The following is a 27,266-nucleotide window of genomic DNA, read 5'->3' as shown; positions in this document are numbered from 1 at the left end:
AATCAAGTAAGTAATTAATGTCAATACGTACAATTGTTTTACATGTTATAATATTAAACATATTTGGCCAATATTGATAGATTTGTTTTTATTTACTTGACTGTTATTATATATAGAATATCAGTTAGAGTTATTCTACTTACAAAACCGCACCAGCCTTGCAGTACAGACTGCCTCAGCCCCACAGCCAGGTTGTAGTCTTCCGAACTGTGGTGAACTTGGTGTTGGGCCCACAGGATGTGTATCTCTAGACAGGGAACGCACATCTAATAATTACCCGTCAAAATTACTTTGTTAAACATCTATTACAATTAATTTTTAAGTATCTAACAGAACGCTGCAACTCATGCAACCATAATATTTAAATAAGAGAGGGTTCAATGTTATTTTTCACCAAGTAAGATGTTGAGGTGTAAATAAACTATTCTGAATATGAACTGAAAAGATGTCTTTCTTTACTAAAGATTTTAAGTCAAGACCCTCCTTAGAATCTCAACTACACAAAATATTTTTCTTTGAACAGACGTCATTGCTTTTAATCGCTTTGAAAATGAAAGGCTGATTTTACAAGTCTTTCCTTTTCTTCTACAAGATCTATGAATTCTTTGATGAATATTCAATACAGAAGTTGCTTACCATGGCTGGCTCTGTGAACCCAGTAGTAGCAGAAGTCAACTCCGATTGCGGCAATATACCATGTGACCGGAGACTCCCATGGCAGGTCTATTATGTGAAAATGCTCATAGATATAGATGTACAGGGCACTCTCACCTCCTCGGAACAACAACCTGCACAAAGTCCATCATTTGGGTAAGTTTTAGTTCAAATTAGTCATACATTTGTATTGTTAGATACTTAATCAGTTAATATACAATACGTATCTCCCAATTCTTAGTGTCGATTTAGTGTAAATTTCGCTTGAAAAAATGATGCTACGCAATGCAATAGGTTAAGTAATGTTATTGTTTGTTAAAAAAATGTACATAACTCTAACAGAAACTAAAGCTTTAGTGGTACTTATCAGTTAACAGATAAATTGACATGCAACCATAAATGCAAATTAAAGTCAACATGTAAGTCCACTTACCAGTTCTGGCGTTCATTATATCAATTTGTTTTTAACTGTGGCACATTATTTAAAGTATTATTTGTTTTAGCGTACATTAAATGTTTAGTTCAAAACTAGTATGATCTATAAGAGCTTGGAGTGGTGCAAATACATACATATATAATAACAACATTTATTTCACGAAATGTACAATGGTATCTTTATATTTGAATGTTAATTTCAACTCCAGTTCACCTTCCTCTTAGTGCAGCGTCTGAAATCTGACGCTGTCACAAACTTGACTCCTGGAATCTGGACTTTAAAAATCGGCGACGAAAAAGCTCAAAATTAACTCGTTACACTGTTTCTACATTAGGGACGCCTATACTTTAAAGCGGATGTACTTTTCTTCTATTAAATAAATTATCCAATAAACCCTCATCCCATACAATTGAAATCAGAACTAGTAGTATGCTGGTTTTATGAGTTCTGAATTAATGAGTTCAAAATTTATTTTGCATTTTATTTATTTATTTTATTTTATTTTTGAGGAAGACTCAGGAAATGAATGTATACACACAGGTGGCCAGCCTGTAGTGTGGGACCCTCACAAAAGACGTTAACTACCCACTAAAAACCTCATCTAAACTTTAGGATCCTAACCCGGAAACCGTTTGTCACTCAGATTAGGTCTGATTTTAACCTAAGCCCTCAGGGCTCGCGCCTATCTGCCCTTCGTAGAACTAAGGACTAGACCGCATGACGATCCTTATCAGCCTTTTTTTTGCGGAGAATGTCCTGGTCGAAGTGCAACCTGCCAGTATACTTGACCTTCGAGCATCATTTGGCAGACCGAGTCTACCGAAAAAGCACCAACAGTGCGTGTTACTGGTGGCGCGGCCTTTCCCAGCGCGAGCAGCGGAAGAAAGTGTTCCGCATCGTCGGGAACGCCGGGGTAATAGATACAGTTCGGTAACCAGGTTTTGCCCACACGAAACAGGTAAGCCTGGAAGTACCTGGAGTCTGTGTCTTTTGGAACTCCAATACGAGGATATGTTTGGTTCGTCTACATTCGAATCGGCAGCCTGCCTACTTCAAGATGAATATTTAATGTATAGACTTCCGGTGTCACTATGCATATAAAGCTGCAAATTACTACGCGGCATAGCCCGGCTTGGAGTGACGGGAGTCTCATCCAAAGCCAATATGGTCTTTGATTTAAAATTAATTCTTCAGCTCTAGTAACATACATGAAACTAAGTCAAATTAAGGTACATTGACTAAAATATCTAGTAATATCTGATGGATTTTGCTCAGTGGTTAGTGTTGAGGAACCAAAGAAGGGTCGACAGTCTCAATGATTCCTATTGATCGATCACAATTATATATTTTAGAACAGGCGTTCTCACCCTTCTAGGCTTTGCGCCTCCACTAGTAAACTGAAATTTGGTCATGCCCTCCTTCTACCATCGTTACCTTATGTGTTCAACACTGTATTACGATTTAAATTTGTATTTGTAGATTAGGGTAGATTAGATTCTAGATTTGCACGTTAATTGTTTTACAGAACGTGTCCTCATACACATTTTTGAATAGTCTTTGCCTGCATTCATTACCTCCCGTAAGTTTTTAAAAATAAAACACAGTACAAATTTGTTTTATAAAATGTTCAAAAGGTAGTTAATAACGCCATTATGTCAGTCACTTTTTAACCTAGTGAAGTCAGCTCTGTTTGCCTTTTACAATTTTTAAATATCTGGTTTTAGAAGTGGAAAAGCACAGGTCACTGTCGACGTCCAGTTTTACTCGATATTTTGACTTTATATAAGCCAATGTTGATCTAGACTTACAAAGGTGTATGGATGAATATTCTACTAACAACTTTGCAGCTTCCATAACTCAGCAAGTAGTATTTAGCACTCATGTTTGTAATTCCGCCAATGCTTGAGAATCACATTTTATGGCGATTGCCTGTTCCTGAAGGTGGTCAGGAAGTACACCCACGTCCACTTTAAATGGATCTGTTGTCAACTTAAATTGCCAACTGGCTGTCCTAACATCTGGAAAATATTGTCCAATTTAATTGTTAAGTTATATCAACTCGTTGGTAGATTTCAGTGGTAGTATCTTCTTCTCGTTTTCCAATTGAAAACTTCCAGTAAAAAGGAGTTGCAAACATCTAGGCTGCATGGTATTGTTACTCAATACAGCATTGGAAGGAACGCATTGAGGTAAATAATAAAGGTTTTGTCAATGAAAATCAATCCATATTTAATATAATCAACACTATACAGTCTTTTATTTTGAAGTTATTTGGTCATTTTTAAGCCTACTACTACTACAACAACACGCAACTTGTCTGTCCCACTTTTTCTATTTACTGGTAAAACAATACTACACTAATAAACCATACGAGCGTCAAGAATCACTCAGTAAACAAACTGACATGCGATCATTACGAAAAGTGTTCCCCCACTACTTTCCTTTTATTCTAATGCACTGACGCATTGACTGTGTTTTTCATTGGTGCCTATTAATGGTGGCGAATATTAATATACGTGCCTTCTGTTTTGTAACGCAAACAGTTCTACGTGAATGTTACTTAGAGGTTCACTGTAATAATGGAAGAAAATTGAAGGCGTTTAAAAACTATTAGGACCTTCCACTATAGGAAACTCCTAATCACACCGAATGAATGAAACCACACATACATGAATATGGATATATGGCGGGGAAGGTACTAACCACGTATGAAATATTAATAATTTGGTGATCTGAGGGAGGGGGGATTTTGCTGGACAAAAAATTAAATTAGAACGGTTTAAATCTGTGGTGTTTTAAGTCTTGATGGTACGAACCAATTCATAGCTGCATATATGATAATTTATAAATTTAACTACTTCTAATGACATTGCTTAATAAGAAATATTTTTCTAAATAATTATGTAAAGAATATTTGAATTTTAAATTAATATAGATAAAGGTGAAATCGGAATTTGGACCCCGCCAGATGAGGTGGCTAGGTAGGTGTTATAGGGCATGAACAATGCTACCTGACAACTTCCCACTTGACAGTCTGACAATCAGGATCTTACTTAGGATAGATATGACATTCCATTTATAAACCAATTACCGTCTAAGATGGGTTTGTTTGCATAACACTTGAATTATAAATTTGTTCTACTTTATAAAATGCTATGAATTATACTGCACATACATTACACGTATATTCTTTTGTAAATAAATTTCCAAGAAGTGTAGTTATGTTTTACAGCGTTTATAGAGTATGTAAGAAGCACACTAATAAAACCTCAGACTATTACAGATTATAAGTACAACAGTTATAAACATGTTCCTACATATTTTTTGGAAAGTCGAATTCCACTGTTGAGTGTGAACCGAATACTTCAAATAGATAATAGTTTTCTTCTTAAATGTAGCTGTGGACAAAGTACTAGTTGTTGTTCAGTACAAAAGGGCAGAGGGATGACAAACCTGATCGATGGAGACAAGGGGTTCACATATTCATGGTCACGTTTAAGTTGAGACAATTTACATATAATATGCTAACTGTTTTGTCAGGACTCTAACGTCCATAAGATACGAACGTAAACAAATTTCAATTATTTCAATTATCATTTTGTCATTATCTAAATTAAAAAATAATCAGCAACTTCTTTTTAAACACAAAATCTTGTTATTTTCGTTAAAAATTAAAATGTTTTGAACCATACGTGTGGTTTTATATTAATAAGTTTCTGAACAAGGAATACTGGATTTTCCAAGAAAGTTTATTTCATAAAGCAGTATGGTAGCAATACAGAATTTCAAAGAAATTTATAATTCTGTATGAAGTTATAAAACCCACAATACTCTCGATATCAGACTGATTTTTTAAAAATAATTGTGTGTTACGTGTTACAGTAAACACATCGTATTATACATTTATTTATCTTTAAATTCATTTATTACCAAATCCGAATGTAGGCAACAACCGTGTTACAAACACGTTTAAGAAACATTAATATTTAATGAAATATAAAACAGAATTAACAACTTTTGAAAATATTAGGACGATGGATCAAAAAACTCACGTAATTCTTTAACCAAGCGTTGAACGCAGAAGTAAACAACTTTAAAAAGGGTTAACTCGAAATGCTGCAATTAATTATCCTAACTAATTATAAAATAAAGTATATTTCTATTCATATTAGGGTTTAATTCTTACAGAAACAACATTTTGCATTAACTTTACGTTTATTCGAACTATTTTATTGGTTTTTTAATAATAATTAACGTCGTTGATATACCACTTTTATATTTGAGTTTTCTGTCATACCGAGATTGCGGCACCTTTATTGCTAGAAAGTGCAGTCGACTCAGAGAAACATGTACGAACATGCCACTCTTAATAATTATGACAGATTTACATAGAGGTGTGAAGTGCCAAACCTCACACCTCGAGGGAGAGGCAATACTTTCGCCTTCGCCACAGGAGATAGTGAGTTCAAGTCATAACGCTTCTACAGGCCAAAGGCCATACACATAAGATGGCCTTGTAATAAGTCCTTACATCATTATAAGTAATACAGTTCACTTATCGTAATATAATGTTTGTCATATACCGACAAAAGTGACTCAATTTCCCATTTTTATTTTAGATGTTTTTTATTACTCTAGCACTTAGGCGATCAAGATCTACTACTAGAGAACGTCTGCAATGTAAAGATTGTTTTTTTAATTTGCTCGGAATTTAACTTGCTGACGTTTTTAACTCTAATATCCCAGATTATAAAGTTAAAATACCACATTATGGTGCAAATACTTTCTACTGTGTCCAGATGTCTTCACTGGGCTCTGTAACAGGTGAATGTTATATTCCAGGGTACTTATGTCTTGGAACAATCCGAAGACATTATATTCCAGTTATATTACCGAAGAAGTGTATATTTATACACGCAAACATAAAAACAGTGTGTGCCTACGAACATAAACGCTTTAATAAAACCAACAAAGAAGTTAAAATTTTGCCTTGACTGGTCTTCATATTTTTAAATAAGGTTAAAATTCTAATAGAGTTAAGTATCACGTGGACTTATTACTTCATTCTTTGCATATTTAACTGTTATTTCTTAGGTGTGTGTTAAAATTAGTATTGTGTAGTAGTTGACTTACAGTCTATTTTTATATTTATTTACGTGTTTTACATTGAAGAATCACGCATAATTACATGATTACTTTATTTTTTAAACCAAATTAAGTAATTTCATAAAAACAGTCGTGTCTGTCACTACTCAGGATTATTCTGAAAGTCATTTAGAGCTCAAACGAATCTTTTTACACAGGGATAAAATAAAATCGCTCAAAAATTGCCCAAAATCGCTCACCATGTCACGTGTCACAAGGACGTGTATCACTCATCAGGAGACTTTGGCAACCATTCAAGCCACTGCCACACAATTGTGTCTGGCACGTTTTCTCAAACAGTATAAATGTGTTTCCTCGGGTATGTCAGATACGTGAGATAATCTTCACAGAATTGTCTGAGGAAAGGTATTCGGTGGATTTGGGTGCTTATGTCAATGTCAAAATATCTTGTATCAATGGTTAAAGGGAAATAAAAAGTTATCTTCCTTCACGCAGCCAAGTCTAACTCCTTTCACTGATACAGGGCTGTCCTACTGCTCAATATAGATCCGTTAATCTTCCCGCAAAAGCAATGCAGAGAAAAACTATTTGTTGTTAGTATTCGACCTCGCATTTACGGTAACTAAGAAATGTTCGAAGATTGTCCCCAATTTGTTCCAAGCATTGCAACATCCACGTTGGTGCGAATGCTATTTAATACAGTCAACTGCGATCTGAGAATATTTATACCAATCCAGATTTGTTGGACATAGCACCAACATGTGATTTTCTCCCTCTTGAAGGAGATCTTGCAGAATGGGTTAGTTGGGAACCGAAATAATCTTATTAAATTCTTCAAACAATTTCTTAAAACTTCAAATAGTCTCTTTGCATTAGCTCTCAGAAATACCAAAGTTGCACAATACTGGGAGCCTACAAAATAGTCTTCCAGGAGAATCTTACTACTTGTATTCAAGGCTCTGTTATATTGAATGTCAACATCTTACATATGCGCGCTGTTGAGCCAAGCAAAGCGCAGTAAATAATTCAAAACGTCAAGGGCAATTCTTAAATACTTTGAACTTGCGTTAATGCCCAAGTTGCACCAGCTATGACCCTGTCCATCCTTGTACTAACCTCAATTCCAGTTGTTGGACATGGTTTTTAAATGTTACAGAACGATGTAGCGGAACACTAAAGTACTGTGTGTGATCATTCGTTATGACAAACAATGTCGCAATCCAAATGCAACTTGGTTTTAATATATTTTATCTGTATTAGCTTTAGACTCGACTGCGTTCAATGTAGTGGTTGCAATTCTGTTGCGTATACGAAAACAGATGACGTCCATTTTCATTCGCCTGATATGAAATCAGATTAATTCAAAATGTTTATAAATCGCAATATTGTTTTGTTTTAATGCGTAAATAGTATTCTTTTAATTTCTTAAAAATATAATTCCCCTATCTTTCTAAGCTTTTACGTTATCTTATAGGAAATTCTGAGATGGATAGGTACTTTGTAATCAGTATGTATTTTGTTGTATGAAAATAGTTTTTTTTTTAACTAATACACGCCAAATCAATACAATTTTAGTAAACCTCCACGTGAATCCTTTTAGTACAAGTAACAATAGTTGGTCAATTTAACAAGATATGTTATACATTCTAAAGTTTTAAGATGCAGGCCTCTTGAAAACTAACACTTTAAAACAGGGACACTGACACAGTAATATTTAAATTCCAAAATCTCCTCGGTTGAACAATTTATAACCTTTCTTATTATGATTGGTACTTCCTCAATAATTAGAATTTTCATGATTTACAGAGATGAAATTCACCTATATTTAGATTTTGCCAAAAATATTGGTTACTGGTCTATAATAAATGAGCCTAAAAGATGATAAGGATCTTAATTAATTACGGAGGGAGAATGCTCGACGTGCAATATGATTGTGTAAAAATGTGTGTATGATAAAATTATTTATAACTTTTAATTATAATTAATTTACATTATATCAATAAAAAGAAAAGACGAAAATGCCAGTTTTGGCACGGATCCATATGTAAATTCTCCAGAGTGGTTCTTCTTGTACTTATATTTTATAAGTATTTGACCAACAAATTTACGTTATTTGCGATATTTGGTGTTTTTGATAATGCTGCAATCATAATCTACTACATTAGGAGTCAAAATTATGCCACAACCTGAGTATAACTCTTTATGCCGATGATTTACAAATTTACGTACAGTGTTCGCCTGATGAACTGAACACGTTTATGGTTCTGCTCAATCACGACATTTGAATCAATTGCTTGTTGGGCAAATAAACATGGGCTGAAATTAAATGAAGACAAAACGCAGGCAATGGTATTGGGAAACCCAAGACTGATCGACCGTTTGGACTTCAACGTTGCACCAAAACTGAAACTCAATAACCACGTACTAAATTTTCAAAACAAACTGAAAAACCTTGGTCTTACTATGAGCTCAAGTCTTAAGTGGAGTGACCAGGTTACGGTAACGTGTAATAGAATATTTGCTGGCATTCACAGTTTAAAGCGTTTTGCTTTATATCTACCGTTCAGTGTCAAGGTTATGCTGGTTAAAACTCTCATACTGCCACACTTCAACTACTGTGACGCTGTGATCAGTGACATGACTGTTGAGCTTTCGGACAGGCTTCAACGTGCTCAAAACTATTGTATCAGATTTATTTTTCAATCTCAGATTTTATGAGCATGTGACTCCATTTTTCAAACAGCTATCGCTTCTGAAACTTCAACAACTTCGCCAACTTCACATTCTTTCAACTCTACATTCAGTTATCAAAAAACAAGTCACCTGTTTACCTGTCCGAACACTTCAAATTTATTTCCGATTATAAGTGAGCGACCTACGAGAAGGGGATCCACCTTACTGTCAATCCCTGTTCATCGATCGAACTTCTTCAGTAAGTCGTTCACTGTTCAGGCATGTTCGCGTCTGGAACTTCTTCCTGATGATATACGTATTATAGAGGGCCGAGCTCGTTTTGGGGCAAAGGTCAAGGACTAGTTGCTGGCCGGTCTGTGGGGGTGACGGTGGGCGGTGCTCGTGCGTGCTTGTGGTCGGGCTGTGTGTTTGAGAGAATGAATGTAGTAGTAACGAGAAATTCTTTAAAAAGTAATCTGTTAATTTAAGTTTTAATTTAACTTTGTTTGAATTTTTCTACATATTAAGCTGATAAATTTTATTTTTAATTATTAAATAGTATGTATATATTTTGGTTAATTTTTAAGCATTTATTTTAATTTAAAAATTTGTTATTAGTTAAGATCATTCACTGTACATATATCTGTATATTATGTGAGGTTGAGTGGTAGAGAGGGCTAAATAGCCCTAACTCCGCCTCTTAAATAAAGGCATATTTCATTTCATTTCATTTCATTTTATACCTCAACAATAGACACAAACCCCTGGCATTGGGAGAGATTTGTGTTTTTGAATCAGTGACACGCTCGTAATCAAGAAAAGACTAGAAAGACCAGTTTTGGCAACGGAATACATATGTAAATGCTCCAGAGTGGTTCTCCTTGTAACTTTTATTTTACAAGTACCTGACCCCAACAACATCACATGAGTTCCGAACTTTGGTGATTTTGATACTGCAGCAGTCAGAACCTACTACATTAGAGGTCGAAGTTATGCCACAACTTGAGTACACCTCAACAATAGATATGGCCCATGACATTGAGAGAGAATCGTGTTTTTGAACCAGTGACACGCTCGTAATCAAGAAAAGACTAGAAAGACCAGTTTTGGCACGGAATCCATATGTAAATTCTCCAGAGTGGTTCTCCTTGTACTTTTATTTTATAGGTACCTGACCATCAATTTACGTGACTTCCGAACTTTCCTGTTTTCTATAATGCTGCAGTCAGAACCTACTACATTCGGAGTCAAATTATGCTACTAGCTGATTATACCTCAACAATAGATACAACCCCTGGCATTGGGAGAGATTTGTGTTTTTTAATCAGTGACACGCTCGTAATCAAGAAAAGACTAGAAAGACCAGTTTTGGCACGGAATACATATGTAAATGCTCCAGAGTGGTTCTCCTTGTACTTTTATTTTACAAGTACCTGACCCCAACAACATCACATGAGTTCCGAACTTTGGTGATTTTGATACTGCAGCAGTCAGAACCTACTACATTAGAGGTCGAAGTTATGCCACAACCTGAGTACACCTCAACAATAGATATGACCCATGACATTGAGAGAGAATTGTGTTTTTGAACCAGTGATACACTCTTAATCAAGAAAAGACTAGAAATACCAGTTTTGGCACGGAATCCATATGTAAATTCTCCAGAGTGGTTCTCCTTGTACTTTTATTTTATAGGTACCTGACCATCAATTTACGTGACCTCCGAACTTTCCAGTTTTCTATAATGCTGCAGTCAGAACATACTACATTCGGAGTCAAATTTATGCTACTAGCTGATTATACCTCAACAATAGACACGACCGATGACATTGGGAGAGAATTGTGTTTTTGAATCAGTGACACACTCTTAATCAAGAAAAGACTAGAAAGACCAGTTTTGGTACGGGATCCATATGTAAATTCTCCAGAGTGGTTCTCCTTGTACTTTTATTTTACAAGTACCTGACCAACAGCTTCACACGAGTTCCGAACTTTGGTGATTTTGATAATGCAGCAGTCAGAACCTACTAAATTAGGACGTATGGCCTAGCTGACTATACTACCACAATAGGCACGACATTATCAGAGAATTATATTTGTAAATCGGTAATACGTTATGACTCGTAATAAAGAAAAGACGAGAAATACCATTGTTGGCACGGGTGACATATGGAACTTCTCCAGAGTAGTACAGTACTTCTTCCTTGTACTTTTAATAAAGATAACCAATAACATTTTTTTTAATAATCTACATTTGGAATGGAATGTGTTCTAACGTGAATCTGGCACGATTTATATTGTGATCCAAAATATAAGGCAAAGTAACGTGTATAAAAGTAAGATAAATTGTTACAACGGAATTAAAAAATATTCTTATAATTATTTACTGATGGTAATTTTTTTCTATATCTCCTTACAACAATATTAATCAAATAAACACATTAATTTTTCTTTTTAATTGTAGTTTTATTTATCATTTCAATGTATAAACTAATTTTTGTATCCGTCCGTGGTTTTATTAACCCACTCGATAGTTTAAATCATATGTACCAAGCAAAACAAATAAGGTGCTCGGCATTTTATCTCTACCAATTGTGTTTTAAGCAGTTAATTTTCAGACTCTAATTAAAAGACTTGGGAAAGTCTAAGTAAGAGCACCTTTTATATTTAATCTTTTTTCCAGGATTTCACTGATAGCTTAAAGTTTTGAAATTGTTAACATTTTACTAGACAAGAATTTCTTATTTTGAGAGATAGGCATCGAATACGTCTCAGTGAAACACCTGCACTGAAATAAACCAATTAACAGTGAAATAGTATTAAATAAGTTATAGCGCAAACACATTGAGATCTGAAACTACGCTAACGGATACTCCATAAACAGCAAAATATGTTCTTGATTTGCCATTCTTGGTTTCTTTTACAGAATTGGTATGTTCAATATGTATTTTCTGTTTAGAGGTTCATCTGTGATTTGCTGGAAACCTACATGAACATGTAAAAGTTTAAATACATAGCTGTAATAAAATGGTATTCTGATTATAAAGAACTCCAGAATCTTTTTTTGTTGCAATGGTAAGTAATACGTACCAATCATCTTCAAAATTGTCCAAGTCTAGTGCTCAATCCCTACGATGAAGGGAATACTCCAGCACATGATAAAATGATAGCAGACTCTCGGAATCTGAGATTATCCCGTTATTTTCATCGAATGATAATTATTCTACTCTAAGACAATAGAAAATTTGCAGGTTTCGTTTCCCGGCAACCATTCATAAAATGGATAACAAATATTATCATAAATTGAACTAGAAATAGATAAGTATGACTGAAACCCAATGACTACATCTGACATAATCAGGAGATTCCTGACAATCTTCCTTTTGGAAGGCATGAGTCATTGAGCCTATCTCTGCTAGAAAATGGCAATCATCTATTCAGAACTAATTAGTACCAATCAGATAGAATATGGAGGTACGGTGTTGTTCAAATAAATAAACTCCCACGATGAGTCCCCTGATAGAAGCTACACTTGCCTGGCAGTATTGTATATTTGCTAAACATAATGGTAAAGTTTGAGATTTGTGGTAGTAGTAATCATTAGTAGTAAATACTCTTTGGGGCTCGATATTGTCTGTATGAGTGTGCCCTATTTTTTTTTTTTTTTTTAATTTAGCAGTTCCTATATTTATATCTGTTAGTAAGGATAGCTTGGTTGGAAACCATTACTTACTACCAATAGGATATGCTTTAGGGCACAATATTCACGCCATCTTGTCTAATAAATGTGGTTTTATTAACATCGAATGTCAAACAGTGTTGTCTACGTGGAGACAGATAACTAATTCAGGAAGGCCGCATAAACAGGTAGTTCACGCGGTCTGTGAGATACATATGTGGTAATACAACTCACACATAACACAGCTACGTAGTCATTTTTTGAATAGGAAATGAATAGTAATTAATGTTTCGGTGGTGTATAAATATATACTTTGTGTACCGTTTAAGGCACGTGTGCAAATGTGCTAATGACTTGCATAGTACACTTGATTGACAACTCTATGACTAACACGCTGGCGACTTGTTTTGACGCTGCTGCTGCAATGACGCACGTGACTGCCTCCAGCAACGTATAGTAGGCAGACCAGGTCTTTAGACCGTATTAATTAATATTCAAATACAGCATTGTTAAGGACAACGGTCTGGAAACGTTTCAAGGCTCCGTCATCGAGACAGCGAATCTATCAGCTTACGTTCTGAAACTGACGCTGACAAAGCTCACCGCAACTCGACTCTTGTAATTATGCGCTACTTTTGCGGAAATTACATACAGTGACTGATCGTAAAACATATTTTTTAATCGCTCAACTAATAGTAATGGATTCTTGCATAACAGACCCTAAGAAACCGTTTCGTTATGCCGTCGTCGACTTTTCACCTTTTCAGCTATACGGTCCTTCATGTATTGGTGGAAGAACTGTAATGGGACCATAAGTCTGCATAGTATTATAAATGTCTTTTCAAGACAAAACTATAGAACAATTTAAACAACGTTAAGGAAACAGTAACAATATTTTCTTATAGATGAGGTTTATGAAAAAGTTAATGAAAAATGAATATGGGACAAAAACAGGTAAAAATTGTTGTCACATTTCGGTGTTCTCTAACAATAATGTTTACCTTTGGAACCTCTCCCCAAAATGCATTTGAACATATTTTTAGCACTTGTCTCTAATGACATTTTTGTTGCATATGAGAAATGAGCAGCAAAATTGACATTAGTTAAAAATTAATATGTAAAATACTTTCAACTAAGTGTATTTAAAAATATTAATGTACTTAATGGATTGATGAAATTGATACGAGATTCTCTAATATTTTTTCGTTATATTACTTCATTTAGTTCATTTAAAAGTATATACCTATATCATCACATTTTGTAACTAATCTAGTATCCAAAGTAGAACTTGGATCGGTAACCCATTTTCGTTTGGAAATACTGACATCGAGAAATGAACTATCTTTTTATAAGTTTTTCACCGTATTATATTAGTGGTAGACCTAACCTCAAAAGTGTGATACTCGTATAATTTTCAAATTACTGATTTTTATCAGTATGCTAAAAAACCCATAACGAAGGTTTCAGAAGGCAGGTACTGCATGTGGTGGCTGTCACTAAATGTGATGGCTGATACAGAGGGCAATGGTTGCAACTGATTGTGATGGGTGACACTCTCTGAGTGTGATGGTTGCAAGTGCATATGATGGGTAACAATATTTTTTATAGGTAATATTGATAATGGTGGCTGCAGCAGAGAGATATGATCAGGATTACTGGGTATCAACGTTCATACTGAATGTACTGACAACTGTGATGCAATTAAAAACTTGACAAGTAAAACGAAGAGAGACTTTGCTGAAGGAATCGTTTCCGATTAATTGAGTTTACAGTGGACTGTCACTTTTTCACTTGTGTCCAAGGTCGAATAATTAACAATCAGTTAAGGTGTGACACAGATTGTGATGCCTTCCTGAGGAGATCTTTTCTTATTAATTGAGTTTACAGTGGACGTCCTGTCACCTTTTCACTTTTGTCCAAGGTCGAATAATTAACAATCAGTTAAGGTGTGACACACATTGTGATGCCTTCCTGAGGAGGTCTTTTCTTATTAATTGAGTTTACAGTGGACCTCCTGTCACTTTTTCACTCATGTCCAAGGTCGAATAATAAACAATCTATTAACAATCAGTTAAGGTGTGACACACATTGTGATGCCTTCCTGAGGAGGTCTTTTCTTATTAATTGAGTTTACAGTGGACCTCCTGTTACTTTTTCACTTATGTCCAAGGTCGAATAATTAACAATCAGTTAAGGTGTGACACACATTGTAATGCCTTCCTGAGGAGGTCTTTTCTTATTAATTGAGTTTACAGTGGACCTCCTGTCACTTTTTCACTCATGTCCAAGGTCGAATAATTAACAATCAGTTAAGGTGTGACACACATTGTGATGCCTTCCTGAGGAGGTCTTTTCTTATTAATTGAGTTTACAGTGGACCTCCTGTCACTTTTTCACTCATGTCCAAGGTCGAATAATAAACAATCTATTAACAATCAGTTAAGGTGTGACACACATTGTGATGCCTTCCTGAGGAGATCTTTTCTTATTAATTGAGTTTACAGTGGACCTCCTGTCACTTTTTCACTCATGTCCAAGGTCGAATAATAAACAATCTATTAACAATCAGTTAAGGAGTGACACACATTGTGATGCCTTCCTGAGGAGGTTTTTTCTTATTAATTGAGTTTACAGTGGACGTCCTGTCACCTTTTCACTTTTGTCCAAGGTCGAATAAATAACAATCTATTAACAATCAGTTAAGGTGTGACACACATTGTGATGCCTTCCTGAGGAGGTTTTTTCTTATTAATTGAGTTTACAGTGGACGTCCTGTCACCTTTTCACTTTTGTCCAAGGTCGAATAATAAACAATCTATTAACAATCAGTTAAGGTGTGACACACATTGTGATGCCTTCCTGAGGAGGTCTTTTCTTATTAATTGAGTTTACAGTGGACCTCCTGTTACTTTTTCACTTATGTCCAAGGTCGAATAATTAACAATCAGTTAAGGTGTGACACACATTGTAATGCCTTCCTGAGGAGGTCTTTTCTTATTAATTGAGTTTTACAGTGGACCTCCTGTCACTTTTTCACTCATGTCCAAGGTCGAATAATTAACAATCATTTAAGGTGTGACACACATTGTGATGCCTTCCTGAGGAGGTCTTTTCTTATTAATTGAGTTTACAGTGGACCTCCTGTCACTTTTTCACTCATGTCCAAGGTCGAATAATAAACAATCTATTAACAATCAGTTAAGGTGTGACACACATTGTGATGCCTTCCTGAGGAGATCTTTTCTTATTAATTGAGTTTACAGTGGACCTCCTGTCACTTTTTCACTCATGTCCAAGGTCGAATAATAAACAATCTATTAACAATCAGTTAAGGAGTGACACACATTGTGATGCCTTCCTGAGGAGATTTTTTTCTTATTAATTGAGTTTACAGTGGACGTCCTGTCACCTTTTTCACTTTTGTCCAAGGTCGAATAAATAACAATCTATTAACAATCAGTTAAGGTGTGACACACAGTGTAATGCCTTCCTGAGGAGGTTTTTTCTTATTAATTGAGTTTACAGTGGACGTCCTGTCACCTTTTCACTTTTGTCCAAGGTCGAATAATAAACAATCTATTAACAATCAGTTAAGGTGTGACACACAGTGTAATGCCTTCCTGAGGAGGTCTTTTCTTATTAATTGAGTTTACAGTGGACGTCCTGTCACTTTTTCACTTTTTTCCAAGGTTGAATAAATAACAATCTATTAACAATCAGTTAAGGTGTGACACAGGGTTTGATGCCTTCCTGAGGAGGTCTTTTCTCATTCATTAAGTTTACAGTGGACGTACTGGTACTTTTTCATTTGTGTCCAAGATTGAGTAGTTAGCAATCTCTTAACAATGAGTTAAGTGATAGCTCCCTGAGTTTATTTTCTCGTACATGGAGTTTGGAGTGGGCTTGCTGTCGCTTTCTCACTTGACCAATTTTAAACAACTAAAAACTCGTCAATTTGACCGGTGACACAGAGTAATATGGCTTTCCTGCGGAAATATGTTTTCAATCGTTAATTTATAATGCACGTACTGTCTTTTATTCACTGCTGTACAAGGCTGAATTACCAATCTTCCGTTAAGGTCTAACACAGACTGTTATGGCTTTCTTAAGAGAATCTTTTTCTGATTCATTGAGTTACAGTGCACGTACTGTCTCTTATTCACTGCTTTCCAAGGTTACGCAATTAACACTCCTCAGTTTGACAGAGATTAATACGAGTTCTACACAAATTATGGACGATTAACTGTTCAAAAAGTTGTATAGTAAGTAAACATGAATATTCAGTTGTATTTAAATTATAGCTGTATGAATTTTAAGAAGTAACCCCGTACTCCTCTTCGCTTTCCTGTATTCAGTTCATCTGTCGCGTAGACACATTTAAGGTGCTGTAATTACAACCATATGCTACCATAATTTTAACAGAAATTCATAAGTATTCAAATTTTTTTTTGTTTTTGGCATTCTGCACTATATAAGTGAGAGCTTTAAAATTTGGTTATTCATTCAAAGTTTTGAGTTGATGCACTTTTATGGAAGGGAACATCAAAATCGTCGACATCAGTCCTCTAGATTAAGCAGTATGACAAAGATAATGAGCATCGTATGAATAAAGTAAATTATGATTATTATTGTACCCGATCCACTCTAATATTTATTCTTGCAGAAAAGTACTCAATATTTCGCGACTTCTTGCCAAAATGTAGCATCAGTTTTTGTTGTCTAGTATAAATCTTATCTCTTGTTATTTAAAATCTGTCGTTTATTCATGAAAGAAAATAGATGACACCAGATTCCATATAATACTTTGACACAAAATTCGTTTACAATAGTATCTTGTTGCTGATCCGTGTATGTGTTGAAGGTGATCCCCTAGCTTGTTGGTTTGTTTACACCTCCGAGCGAGCTGTCAGTGAACGACCACAGCTGATTGTTGGCACGTTTGACATTCAGGTGACCACGACCTTGGCTTACTACACTTGTTACATTACTTGTTGGCTTAAACTTATTTATTTTCATTTACGTCTGCATTCCTATGTATATTGGTAACGTTTATATCGTAGAGTAAACAAATAAAAAAGCCTTCAATAACAGTCTTAATACTTCCTTCTGCGTTGTTAAAAATTACAATCCTCACATATAGTGGATATAGCATGTAAAAGAGAGATTTAATATCTACTTCCAATTAGTAAGAAACCAATTACAAATTATGAATAATGTACTGAAAGTGAAGTTACTTTTGCTGGGTTTAGTTTGCTCAAGATAAAAAGATTGTTGCTTTTAATTTATTGGACTTGCAACATTCCATTAGAACATCTGTTAACAGTATTATTTTTTTAACGAAAAACTATAAACGTTTGCTGTGACAATAATCCAAACTAGTGCCGTTTACAATTTTCTCTGCTCGTGTTTTTTGCTGTAGTTTAAAATTTTAATGGCTTCAGTCGTCCACTTACAGGAATTTGTTCGTTATTTTATACATTATGGGTGCAAGCAAATTAGAACAGTCTAAGAACAACTAACAAAGTATTAGGAAAATAAAAAACCTACTGAAGCTTGACACCGTTTATAGTCACAAACCAGCCGTACAGGTAGACAGATTAAATTTATCATCATGAAAAAACCTTATAGTTGTAGCAATCTAAGTGAATATTTCTAGATTCCTTGGATAATCTTTCTTTTCTGTCTTTCTCCGTAATAAACTACACTAATACGCCTCTACACGCAATAAATTTAGAAAATTTAATACTGAGATGTTTTGAAAAAAATAATCATTAGTTAAAATATTCGTTTACAATATTTTCAATAGTTAGTCCTTACGTATAGCAATATATTGCTTGAGACAATTCTCATGCTTGAGTGTCTCAAAAAATAATCTTCATTTTAAATTGATATCGTCATATAAAAGCAGTCACGTAAGTAAAGGCCTACATTACTGCACTAATTCTAAATGAGCACACAAATACAAATTACAGTACTTACATTTTATTTTTTTGATTTTATCCTTTTTACTTAATATCCTATCGGGGTTATCCAATTAAGGGTATTTCGATTACGAAGGGCTCTTATCTATCTAGAGCCAACGATAATGCCGAAAAAGGCGGTAAACAATACCAAACATAGGAATGACGTCTCAATCAGCTGATTACTATAATTGTCACCCACCAGAGTGAGAAGTTTTTAAATGTGAAGGTTGTATAATTATAACCAGAATTTTAAATACAACTTAGAATATAAATATGCATTGGTCACCACGCAATCATCTTGTAGTTGTATTGACTCAAACACGTTTCTATTCGTAAATTGATCGACTACAAACATACTACAAAAACTAATTACTCGCTTGGTCGATATCTCGGCCATTGTTTAATGGTGAGACGGCATTTAGTTTCTAGTGCACTTTGAGAGCGCACTAAATAGATAAATCTACTTAACGGATATTATGCAATGGCCCATATTACAGTACAGAATGAAGGGGTGTGCAACGAAGCGAATTCAAAGAGTAATTTACACGACATAAGTATTGGAGCTACATGTCGTATTAGCTAAGGTATAACAACTGGGTTGTCCCAACGTTCTGGGGCTGAAAAAATAAAGGTTCGACGAAATAAAAGAAAATTTTCTCATTAATACTCGACCAAAAGTACTACTCTTTATACCTTGATCTCTGAGCCTCCTTGACCCTCGTGAATGTTATATTAGAAATCTTATACACACAATCTTGTTATATATCATTTTAAAGGTTTTTAAGAAACTAAAAAATAATGCAATAATTTAGTTCGGACAGTTAAAAACAATGAGAACTATTTTAGATGCCTAAGTACATAAATTTAAATAGTCTGTATATTTTTGTGTATGAGTTTTATTAAAAGTAAATTTATTATAATGAGAGCTACAACGGTGTAAAAGTGTAAAAGTGTAACAAATGATGGTCTTTCGTGAAACAACGTATATAAGTTTACGCGTTTTTTGAAAAGTATTTGTAACACACTTTTTAACAATCGATCACAAATTCATTATTGTAGATCACGATCTGATAAACCTAATAGATAACACTTTTTAACAATCGATCACAAATTCATTATTGTAGATCACGATCTGATAAACCTAATAGATAACACTTTTTAACAATCGATCACAAATTCATTATTGTAGATCACGATCTGATAAACCTAATAGATAACACTTTTTAACAATCGATCACAAATTCATTATTGTAGATCACGATCTGATAAACCTAATAGATAACACTTTTTAACAATCGATCACAAATTCATTATTGTAGATCACGATCTGATAAACCTAATAGATAACACTTTTTAACAATCGATCACAAATTCATTATTGTAGATCACGATCTGATAAACCTAATAGATAACACTTTTTAACAATCGATCACAAATTCATTATTGTAGATCACGATCTGATAAACCTAATAGATAACACTTTTTAACAATCGATCACAAATTCATTATTGTAGATCACGATCTGATAAACCTAATAGATAACACTTTTTGACTATTTTTTTAACCAGCCACCATTTTGGTCTAGGTTGTTCATATTTCGGTTTTACAATATTTATTGCTGTCTTATAAAGACCTTTATGAAGATATAACATATGCATACATTGACGTTATCTAATTGGACCGTACAGAGCCGATCCTCTGAGATGAAAAACCGCTGATGGCACATAAATTTTATTTCTTTATGGCCTGCAGAGTTATTTTCATCGTTAGAAATGTTAAAATCCATTCTGGGACTGGACTGGATAAACCTGTATATCAAATGTCTACTTAATATAATAATGTGTATAATACTTTTGTATGTCCTTTTTTAATCCAGACCAACACATGTATATTGGTTGATTATTTTAATTTTTAATGATAATTCTCAAGGAATAAAATTATGAGTAGGAATTCAAATGATAACTTTAAATGTACACTCAGATCAACGGTTATATTCTATGAGGAATAAAACCGCAATAGATATAAAAGTTGCTAGTTTTTTCTATTAGTTATGGAATTTTGGAAGAACTTTTGGCCGTCAAGTTTTAACGGAATGTTACTGATAGTGTTTTATTGACAGTGATTAGTAGTTAGTTATCTATTGTATAGTTGAGATGAATTCGCACTTTTATTGTAATTTGTGCAATTACATTTTTACGTAACTGTCTTATTTTAGAACCTGAGTTCTGCTCTACAGCTGGTTTTGAGGTTTCGTGAATATTCATACAAATAGCTGTTTTTACAGATAATTTTTTAAGTTATTCACGAATTTCCAGCATTACAACGAAGAAAGATAATTATCATTTTAGTTCAAACTAGCCTTTTTACAAGTGCACACTATTTTTGAGTCATTTTAAAATTTGTTACTTGTTGCATATGGCCACGAGTTCCCAAAAGTCATCGAAAATAGGCAATATGGAATAATAGGATAAATTATATTCCCGTCCAGTTTATCTACAGTAAACATTGCGTAAACAAGATCAAACTATAACCACTTTCTGATTAATGCTAATAAACAATCGCATTTGTCTCGAGCAGAAAGAAACAAGGGTATACACGTGGGGGAAACGTGAGCCCCGGGGCAAGCTGCTGAGAATTTTTATCGGAATTGAAACCCTCACTAGTTTCTACGTGTGAATAACTGGTTCTGCCGCCGCTCACTAATAAAAAACAACCTCGTGGGTATAAATAGCTGCAGACAGTTCTCGCTAGAGGCCTGTGGATTTCTCCTCCTCCATACTGTCTTAGCAGGGGTTTGAATACTGTTTTATTTATTTTATTTTGTGGTGGGTATTTGTACGAAACTATTCCACTATCGTTACAGTATGAGTGATCGCGTAAAAATGCTGAGGAGGTGTAGGTTTATTGTAAAATTTAATCGAAATTCCAGAAATTGTATTAAATTACAATTTTCAATAAATTAAAAGAGACAATTGAAAATACAAAGTGTAATTTATAAATTTACTGATTTAACTGATTTTCTTCTTTGCTCCTTAGTTGTTGCTAGGTGAGATCTTCCACTTAGTTTATCGTGAATTGTTATTTTTTTTTTGAGTATTCAATCTTATTTAAATGTTACCGTAATGAAATTACTAAATGAATTAAAATTCATAAAACATACGCTGAAACAACACCAAGTGATTCGATATAACGTTAATTCGTAGTGGTTCCTTGTCGGAAAGTCGGGCTACGATTTCGTCATGGATTGAATGAAAGGGACCGTTTGATTATTTGTTAATTACCACCATCAATGATGCAAGAATCTTAACCAGTTGTAGCAGTCGTACGCGTGACCTTTTCATCAGTCTGCTCACATATAACACTAGGTCGTTTCGACTTCCGCGAGGTCATGTTTGTTTGGGTGGCCTTTCTGGACAATCCAATTCGTTACATGATTGCCTGTATTTATGTGCAGTCTATGCATTATTTGCATTTGCAAGGCTACAAGTTAAAATCGCGTGCAAGGCTACAAGGGGAGATCACTTAGTATTTCACTTGTGGTAAAATTTGTATTCGAAAAAGTTTCAAAACTGCTCACACCATGAAATTATGAGATAATGGTTTATCTGTCTGACCATCTACTAATTGTTATTTTTAACCTGTGACCTAAATGCTATTTTTTGAGTAGCATAGATGATTACTAAACTTTACTTTTGTAAACGCTTTCCTGATTACTAACATTAGTAAAACACCACGATTGCTTGTCTGACTGCAGTTAATTATATGACATGAAGATAATCTCAAAAATTAAGTAAAACATTTCCTAAAATATCAGCCAAATACTTATATAAACGTTATTCAAGACTAAGGTCGCCATCCAATTCTTTGATCTTTAGTTGTTTCTTAAGAAAACATAACATAATAAAAGAAATTATTGTAACCGTAATAAACGTACTAGATTTTAGTCAATACTCCATAGTATAATACTGGAAATGTATTATGCAATCTTTACATATAATGGTTGCCATAATGATATGCATAAATAGCAATTACTTGCATTCTCCTATTTTGTGTGTGTGTGTGTGTGTGTGTGTGTGTGTGTGTGTGTGTGTGTGTGTGTGTGTGTGTGTGTGTGTGTGTGTGTGTGTGTGTTAGCACCATACGCACTATATCACCATGAGAATGATAGTAAAAAGTTTTCAGTACATCCAATAAATGACATATTTCTATGGTAAACTACAAACGGTAAAAATAGCTTATATTTGCAATTTTGCTCTCGTTCACAAACTTCCTTAATTATAATTTAAAATAAGGAAGTAAGGCCAAAATGAATTATACAAATGTAATTAATTAATTCACGCAAATATATAAATGTGTGTGTGTGTGTGTGTGTGTGTGTGTGTGTGTTTTCGAATTAACCTTACTTAATTTATCCCCTTGCTAACTTAAAGAATGCTATAACAATAAGCTTATTGATTTATTTGTTTAACCTTAAAATATTATAAGCTATTTTTTATTATCATGATGTATTGGTGGTCTGGACTTTTTTTCAAATGCCTAGCCTTTGATCATAGTTTAAACCTGATGCATGTTTAATTTGCGACAGTGTTCAAGCATTTGGCAGAAATATGAATAAATAAAAAAGAAAAGAAATCTAGCTTTGTGTGTGTGTGTGTGTGTGTGTGTGTGGTGTGTGTGTGTGTGTGTGTGTGTGTGTGTGTGTGGTGTGTGTGTGTGTGTGTGTGTGTGTGTGTGTGTGTGTGTGTGTGTGTGTGTGTGTGTGTGTGTGTGTGTGTTGTGTGTGTGTGTGTGTGTGTGTGTGTGTGTGTGTGTGTGTGTTAGCACCATACGCACTATATCACCATGAGAATGATAGTAAAAAGTTTTCAGTACATCCAATAAATGACATATTTCTATGGTAAACTACAAACGGTAAAAATACCTTATATTTGCAATTTTGCTCTCGTTCACAAACTTCCTTAATTATAATTTAAAATAAGGAAGTAAGGCCAAAATGAATTATACAAATGTAATTAATTAATTCACGCAAATATATAAATGTGTGTGTGTGTGTGTGTGTGTGTTTTCGAATTAACCTTGCTTAATTTATCCCCTTGCTAACTTAAAGAATGCTCTAACAATAAGCTTATTGATTTATTTGTTTAACCTTATAATATTATAAGCTATTTTTTATTATCATGATGTATTGGTGGTCTGGCCTTTTTTTCAAATGCCTAGCCTTTGATCATAGTTTAAACCTGATGCATGTTTAATTTGCGACAGTGTTCAAGCATTTGGCAGAAATATGAATAAATAAAAAAGAAAAGAAATCTAGCTTTGTGTGTGTGTGTGTGTGTGTGTGTGTGTGTGTGTGTGTGTGTGTGTGTGTGTGTGTGTGTGTGTGTGTGTGTGTGTGTGTGTGTGTGTGTGTGTGTGTGTGTGTGTGTGTGTGTGTGTGTGTGTGTGTGTGTGTGTGTGTGTGTGTGTGTGTTCAAGTTCAAGTTCAAAAACGTTTATTTTCTTGTAATATAGAAAGACATACATATTCCATGAGTTCTGTTGAACTCGCGCGGAATAATTTTTATACTAAAACATACTTAAGAAACAATCAGTTGGCATGTGATTTATGCTATGTAGCCATTCTTCTATACAACTAACATTATTCACAAATGTTCTTAATTTTATCTTTTTAAAATTGTAATGAGCAATTACAAATAGCATAGTGTAACTATGAACCAGCTAATATTACCAATGTTATTCAATATTAAATTTAAATGTAATAGAAAATAAAATAACAATGACCAACTAATAAGAAATTTAAATATACGAATTATTAAATAAATAAATAAGTATAAATATATGTATATAAATAACAATAAAATAGAAATAGAAATAACAAGAAACAAATTACTTAAAATTACTTAAAATTCAGGAAATTCCAGCAGACAATAGGGCTGGATACCGGTCTGGGCACACAAACCCGAACACATTTTACCCAATCCCAATTACTCGGTTACAAATAACAGCGAAACATAATGAAAGCAACAACAATAAAAAATACCCAAATAACGACAACAAAACAGCTGAATGAAACAACAAGTAATAGAACAATTAAACATAAAAAAATAAACACATTACCAACGTTATAGTTGTTACCGCAACAGCTACAAAATGTACTGTATCAAGCAATACTAGAACGGAACAACAAGAAATAGAATATACATACAAACAATAACTAAAATAGAATATACAAACAATAACTAAAATAGATTATATAAACAATAACAACAATATAAAATAAATATAAACAATAACAAACATGTGAAGCAAAAGGTACTATTAAAAACAGGAAATAAGAAGTATAACAATACTTATACATATAAATTAAATTCCTACTTAATGTCTATACATTAATGCCATCATTTACAAATTGCTTTGCTTTCATTTTAAATTTCGGTTTACTGTCATAGGTGACACTATTCCCAAACTTCCTTATCATTCCATTGTAAATCTCCTTCCCCTTATAACAGAACTGTCTACGGCTTATATCTTTAAAAAAATTATCAAGTTTTAAAGTGAACGTATTTGCAGCTCTCGTCCTTACAGTGAATTCTTTAATCTAGTAGGTACTCAGAAACTTATGAACGTGCATTAAACATGACAATGTATATAGTTTTTCGAATGTTAAAATATTAGTTTGTAAAAATAAGTAAGTTAATCTTTCAGTTTTTTTAATAAAGTATATTGTTCTAAGAGCAAGTCTCTGAGTCATTACAAGAGGCTGCAAAACAGTAGGATACGTACCTCCAAAATGTATAATACCAAATCTTAACGTACTCTCAACCCATGATAAATACAGATGTTTCAGATGTTCACTCTTCAAGAAATTCCTGATGAAGTAAAGAGAATAATTGATTTTTGTTAGCTTTGACGTCAAATATTTCACATGTTGGTGCCATTTTAACTTATCATCAATATACAAGCCCAAGTATTTAACTGAATCTACAATTTCAATTTTTGAACAAGAACATTTATATAAACACTGATGTCCGTGACACATTAAGTCAAATTCATTTCTCAAATTTTCCTTAGGTATATCAGTGTCGAAAAATATAACGCACTTAGATTTGGAGTTATTGATTAACAATTTGTTACTAATAAGCCATTGGGAAATTTGTTTAATGTCTTCATTTATTTTCATTTTTAGAGAATAACGATTTGAGGCTGAACATACCAAGGTAGTATCATCTGCATAAGCAATTATTTCTGAATTTAACTTCATTTCCAATAAGTCATTTATGTACAGGTTAAACAATAATGGTCCCAAAACACCCCCCTGTGCCACCCCATAATTAAGCTCCATTAATTCGCTATATTCCTGCCGAATCTTCACACATTGCTTCCTCCCAGCACAAAAAGATCTTAATAAAGTTAAAGCTGGTCCCCTTATTCCATACTTTTTTAGTTTATTTAACAATATTTCAATATCGACCACATCAAAAGCCTTCTGAAAATCCAGATATAAAGCTAGAGTTAAATTTCTTTTTTCAATGGATGACACAATGGTATAGACATGGCGTTCCACAGCTAGATCAGTTCCCCTGTTTGGTAAAAATCCATACTGGTTCTTTGAAAATATATTATTATTTAAGAGGAATTGTAATAATTTATTTTTTATAAGCATCTCAAAAAGCTTAGCCATTGTATTTATTAGAGTGATGGGACGATACGACATTACAAGTTTGCTATCTCCGGCTTTAAAAATCGGCACCACTACACCTACTTTAAAACTGTTAGGGAATTTTTCTTGTTTCAACGACTTATTGAATATGCTGTATAGCAGTGGAATAAAAACATTGCTATTTTTCTTAATATTAATAATACTAATATTGTCCATACCACAACTTTTCTTGTTTTTTGCGTTAATAAGAACCGCACTAATATCTGATTGACTTACATTAAAATTATTTAGAACATTATTAAACTTAAAATCCAACTCATTGTCTAAAAACAAATCCTCACCGAAAGCTTGATATTTTAGTTCGCCCACAACATTTGCAAAGTATTCATTAAAATAGTTTGCCACTATTTTCTCGTTATTTGTCACTTCCGTGTTAATGCCATTCATATGTATAACTGACAAAGACTTTTTTTGTTTATTCATAATATTCCTAACAATAGACCAATATTGCTTTGTGTTGCCTTTATTTCTTTCAACAAGAGAAGAGAAGTAATTAATTTTAGCTTTTTTTATCTCCTTAGTCACTAATTTAGATAAAGTTTTGTACTGCAATTTAACATGTAAGTTATGATTGTTTCTAGCATACGTTATGTACAACTCGTTTTTCCTGTTTACTAAATTAATTAGATCATAAGTAATCCAAGGATTTCGTTTTTTAAATTTCCCCTTGTTTTTCTTTAGCACACATGACCTATCATAAGAATTATTATATATCCTGTAAAATTCTGATACACTTTCATCAACATCATTACAGTTATGCACATTGTCCCAGTCAGCAAATTTTAGTTGACGACTCAGCATATTTTCATCCAAGACCTTATAAAATTTATTTTGAAATCCCTGACTATGTTCATGCAATTTATTTATTGCAATATCCACAGTCACGGCGCAGTGATCAGTTATACCCAATATTTCTACATTACATTTAAAACATATCTGCTTTGAGTTTCTAATTAAAACATGATCTAGACATGACCTTGTATTATTTATAACTCTTGTGGGAACATCTATATAATTTTTAAACCCATATGAAGC

At 33.7% G+C, this 27,266-nt stretch overlaps 1 protein-coding gene across 2 annotated transcripts in view; it reads right to left on the bottom strand.

Moving 5' to 3' along the window:
* The window catches only part of LOC124368951 (alkylglycerol monooxygenase-like), a 101,451-nt gene that overhangs the window by 26,996 nt on the left and 47,189 nt on the right, over nucleotides 1-27,266 (bottom strand). For both annotated transcript variants that reach the window (XM_046826518.1, XM_046826517.1), the window contains exons 4-5: nucleotides 637-788; nucleotides 144-247 (exon numbers count right to left, since the gene is read on the bottom strand). In XM_046826518.1, coding sequence (XP_046682474.1) covers nucleotides 144-247; nucleotides 637-788 — 256 coding nt within the window. The remainder of the gene's footprint in view (nucleotides 1-143; nucleotides 248-636; nucleotides 789-27,266) is intronic.

Source organism: Homalodisca vitripennis, chromosome X (assembly GCF_021130785.1).
Source record: "Homalodisca vitripennis isolate AUS2020 chromosome X, UT_GWSS_2.1, whole genome shotgun sequence".
NCBI lineage: Eukaryota > Metazoa > Arthropoda > Insecta > Hemiptera > Cicadellidae > Homalodisca > Homalodisca vitripennis.
This window is presented reverse-complemented; position numbering and strand designations above follow the sequence as displayed.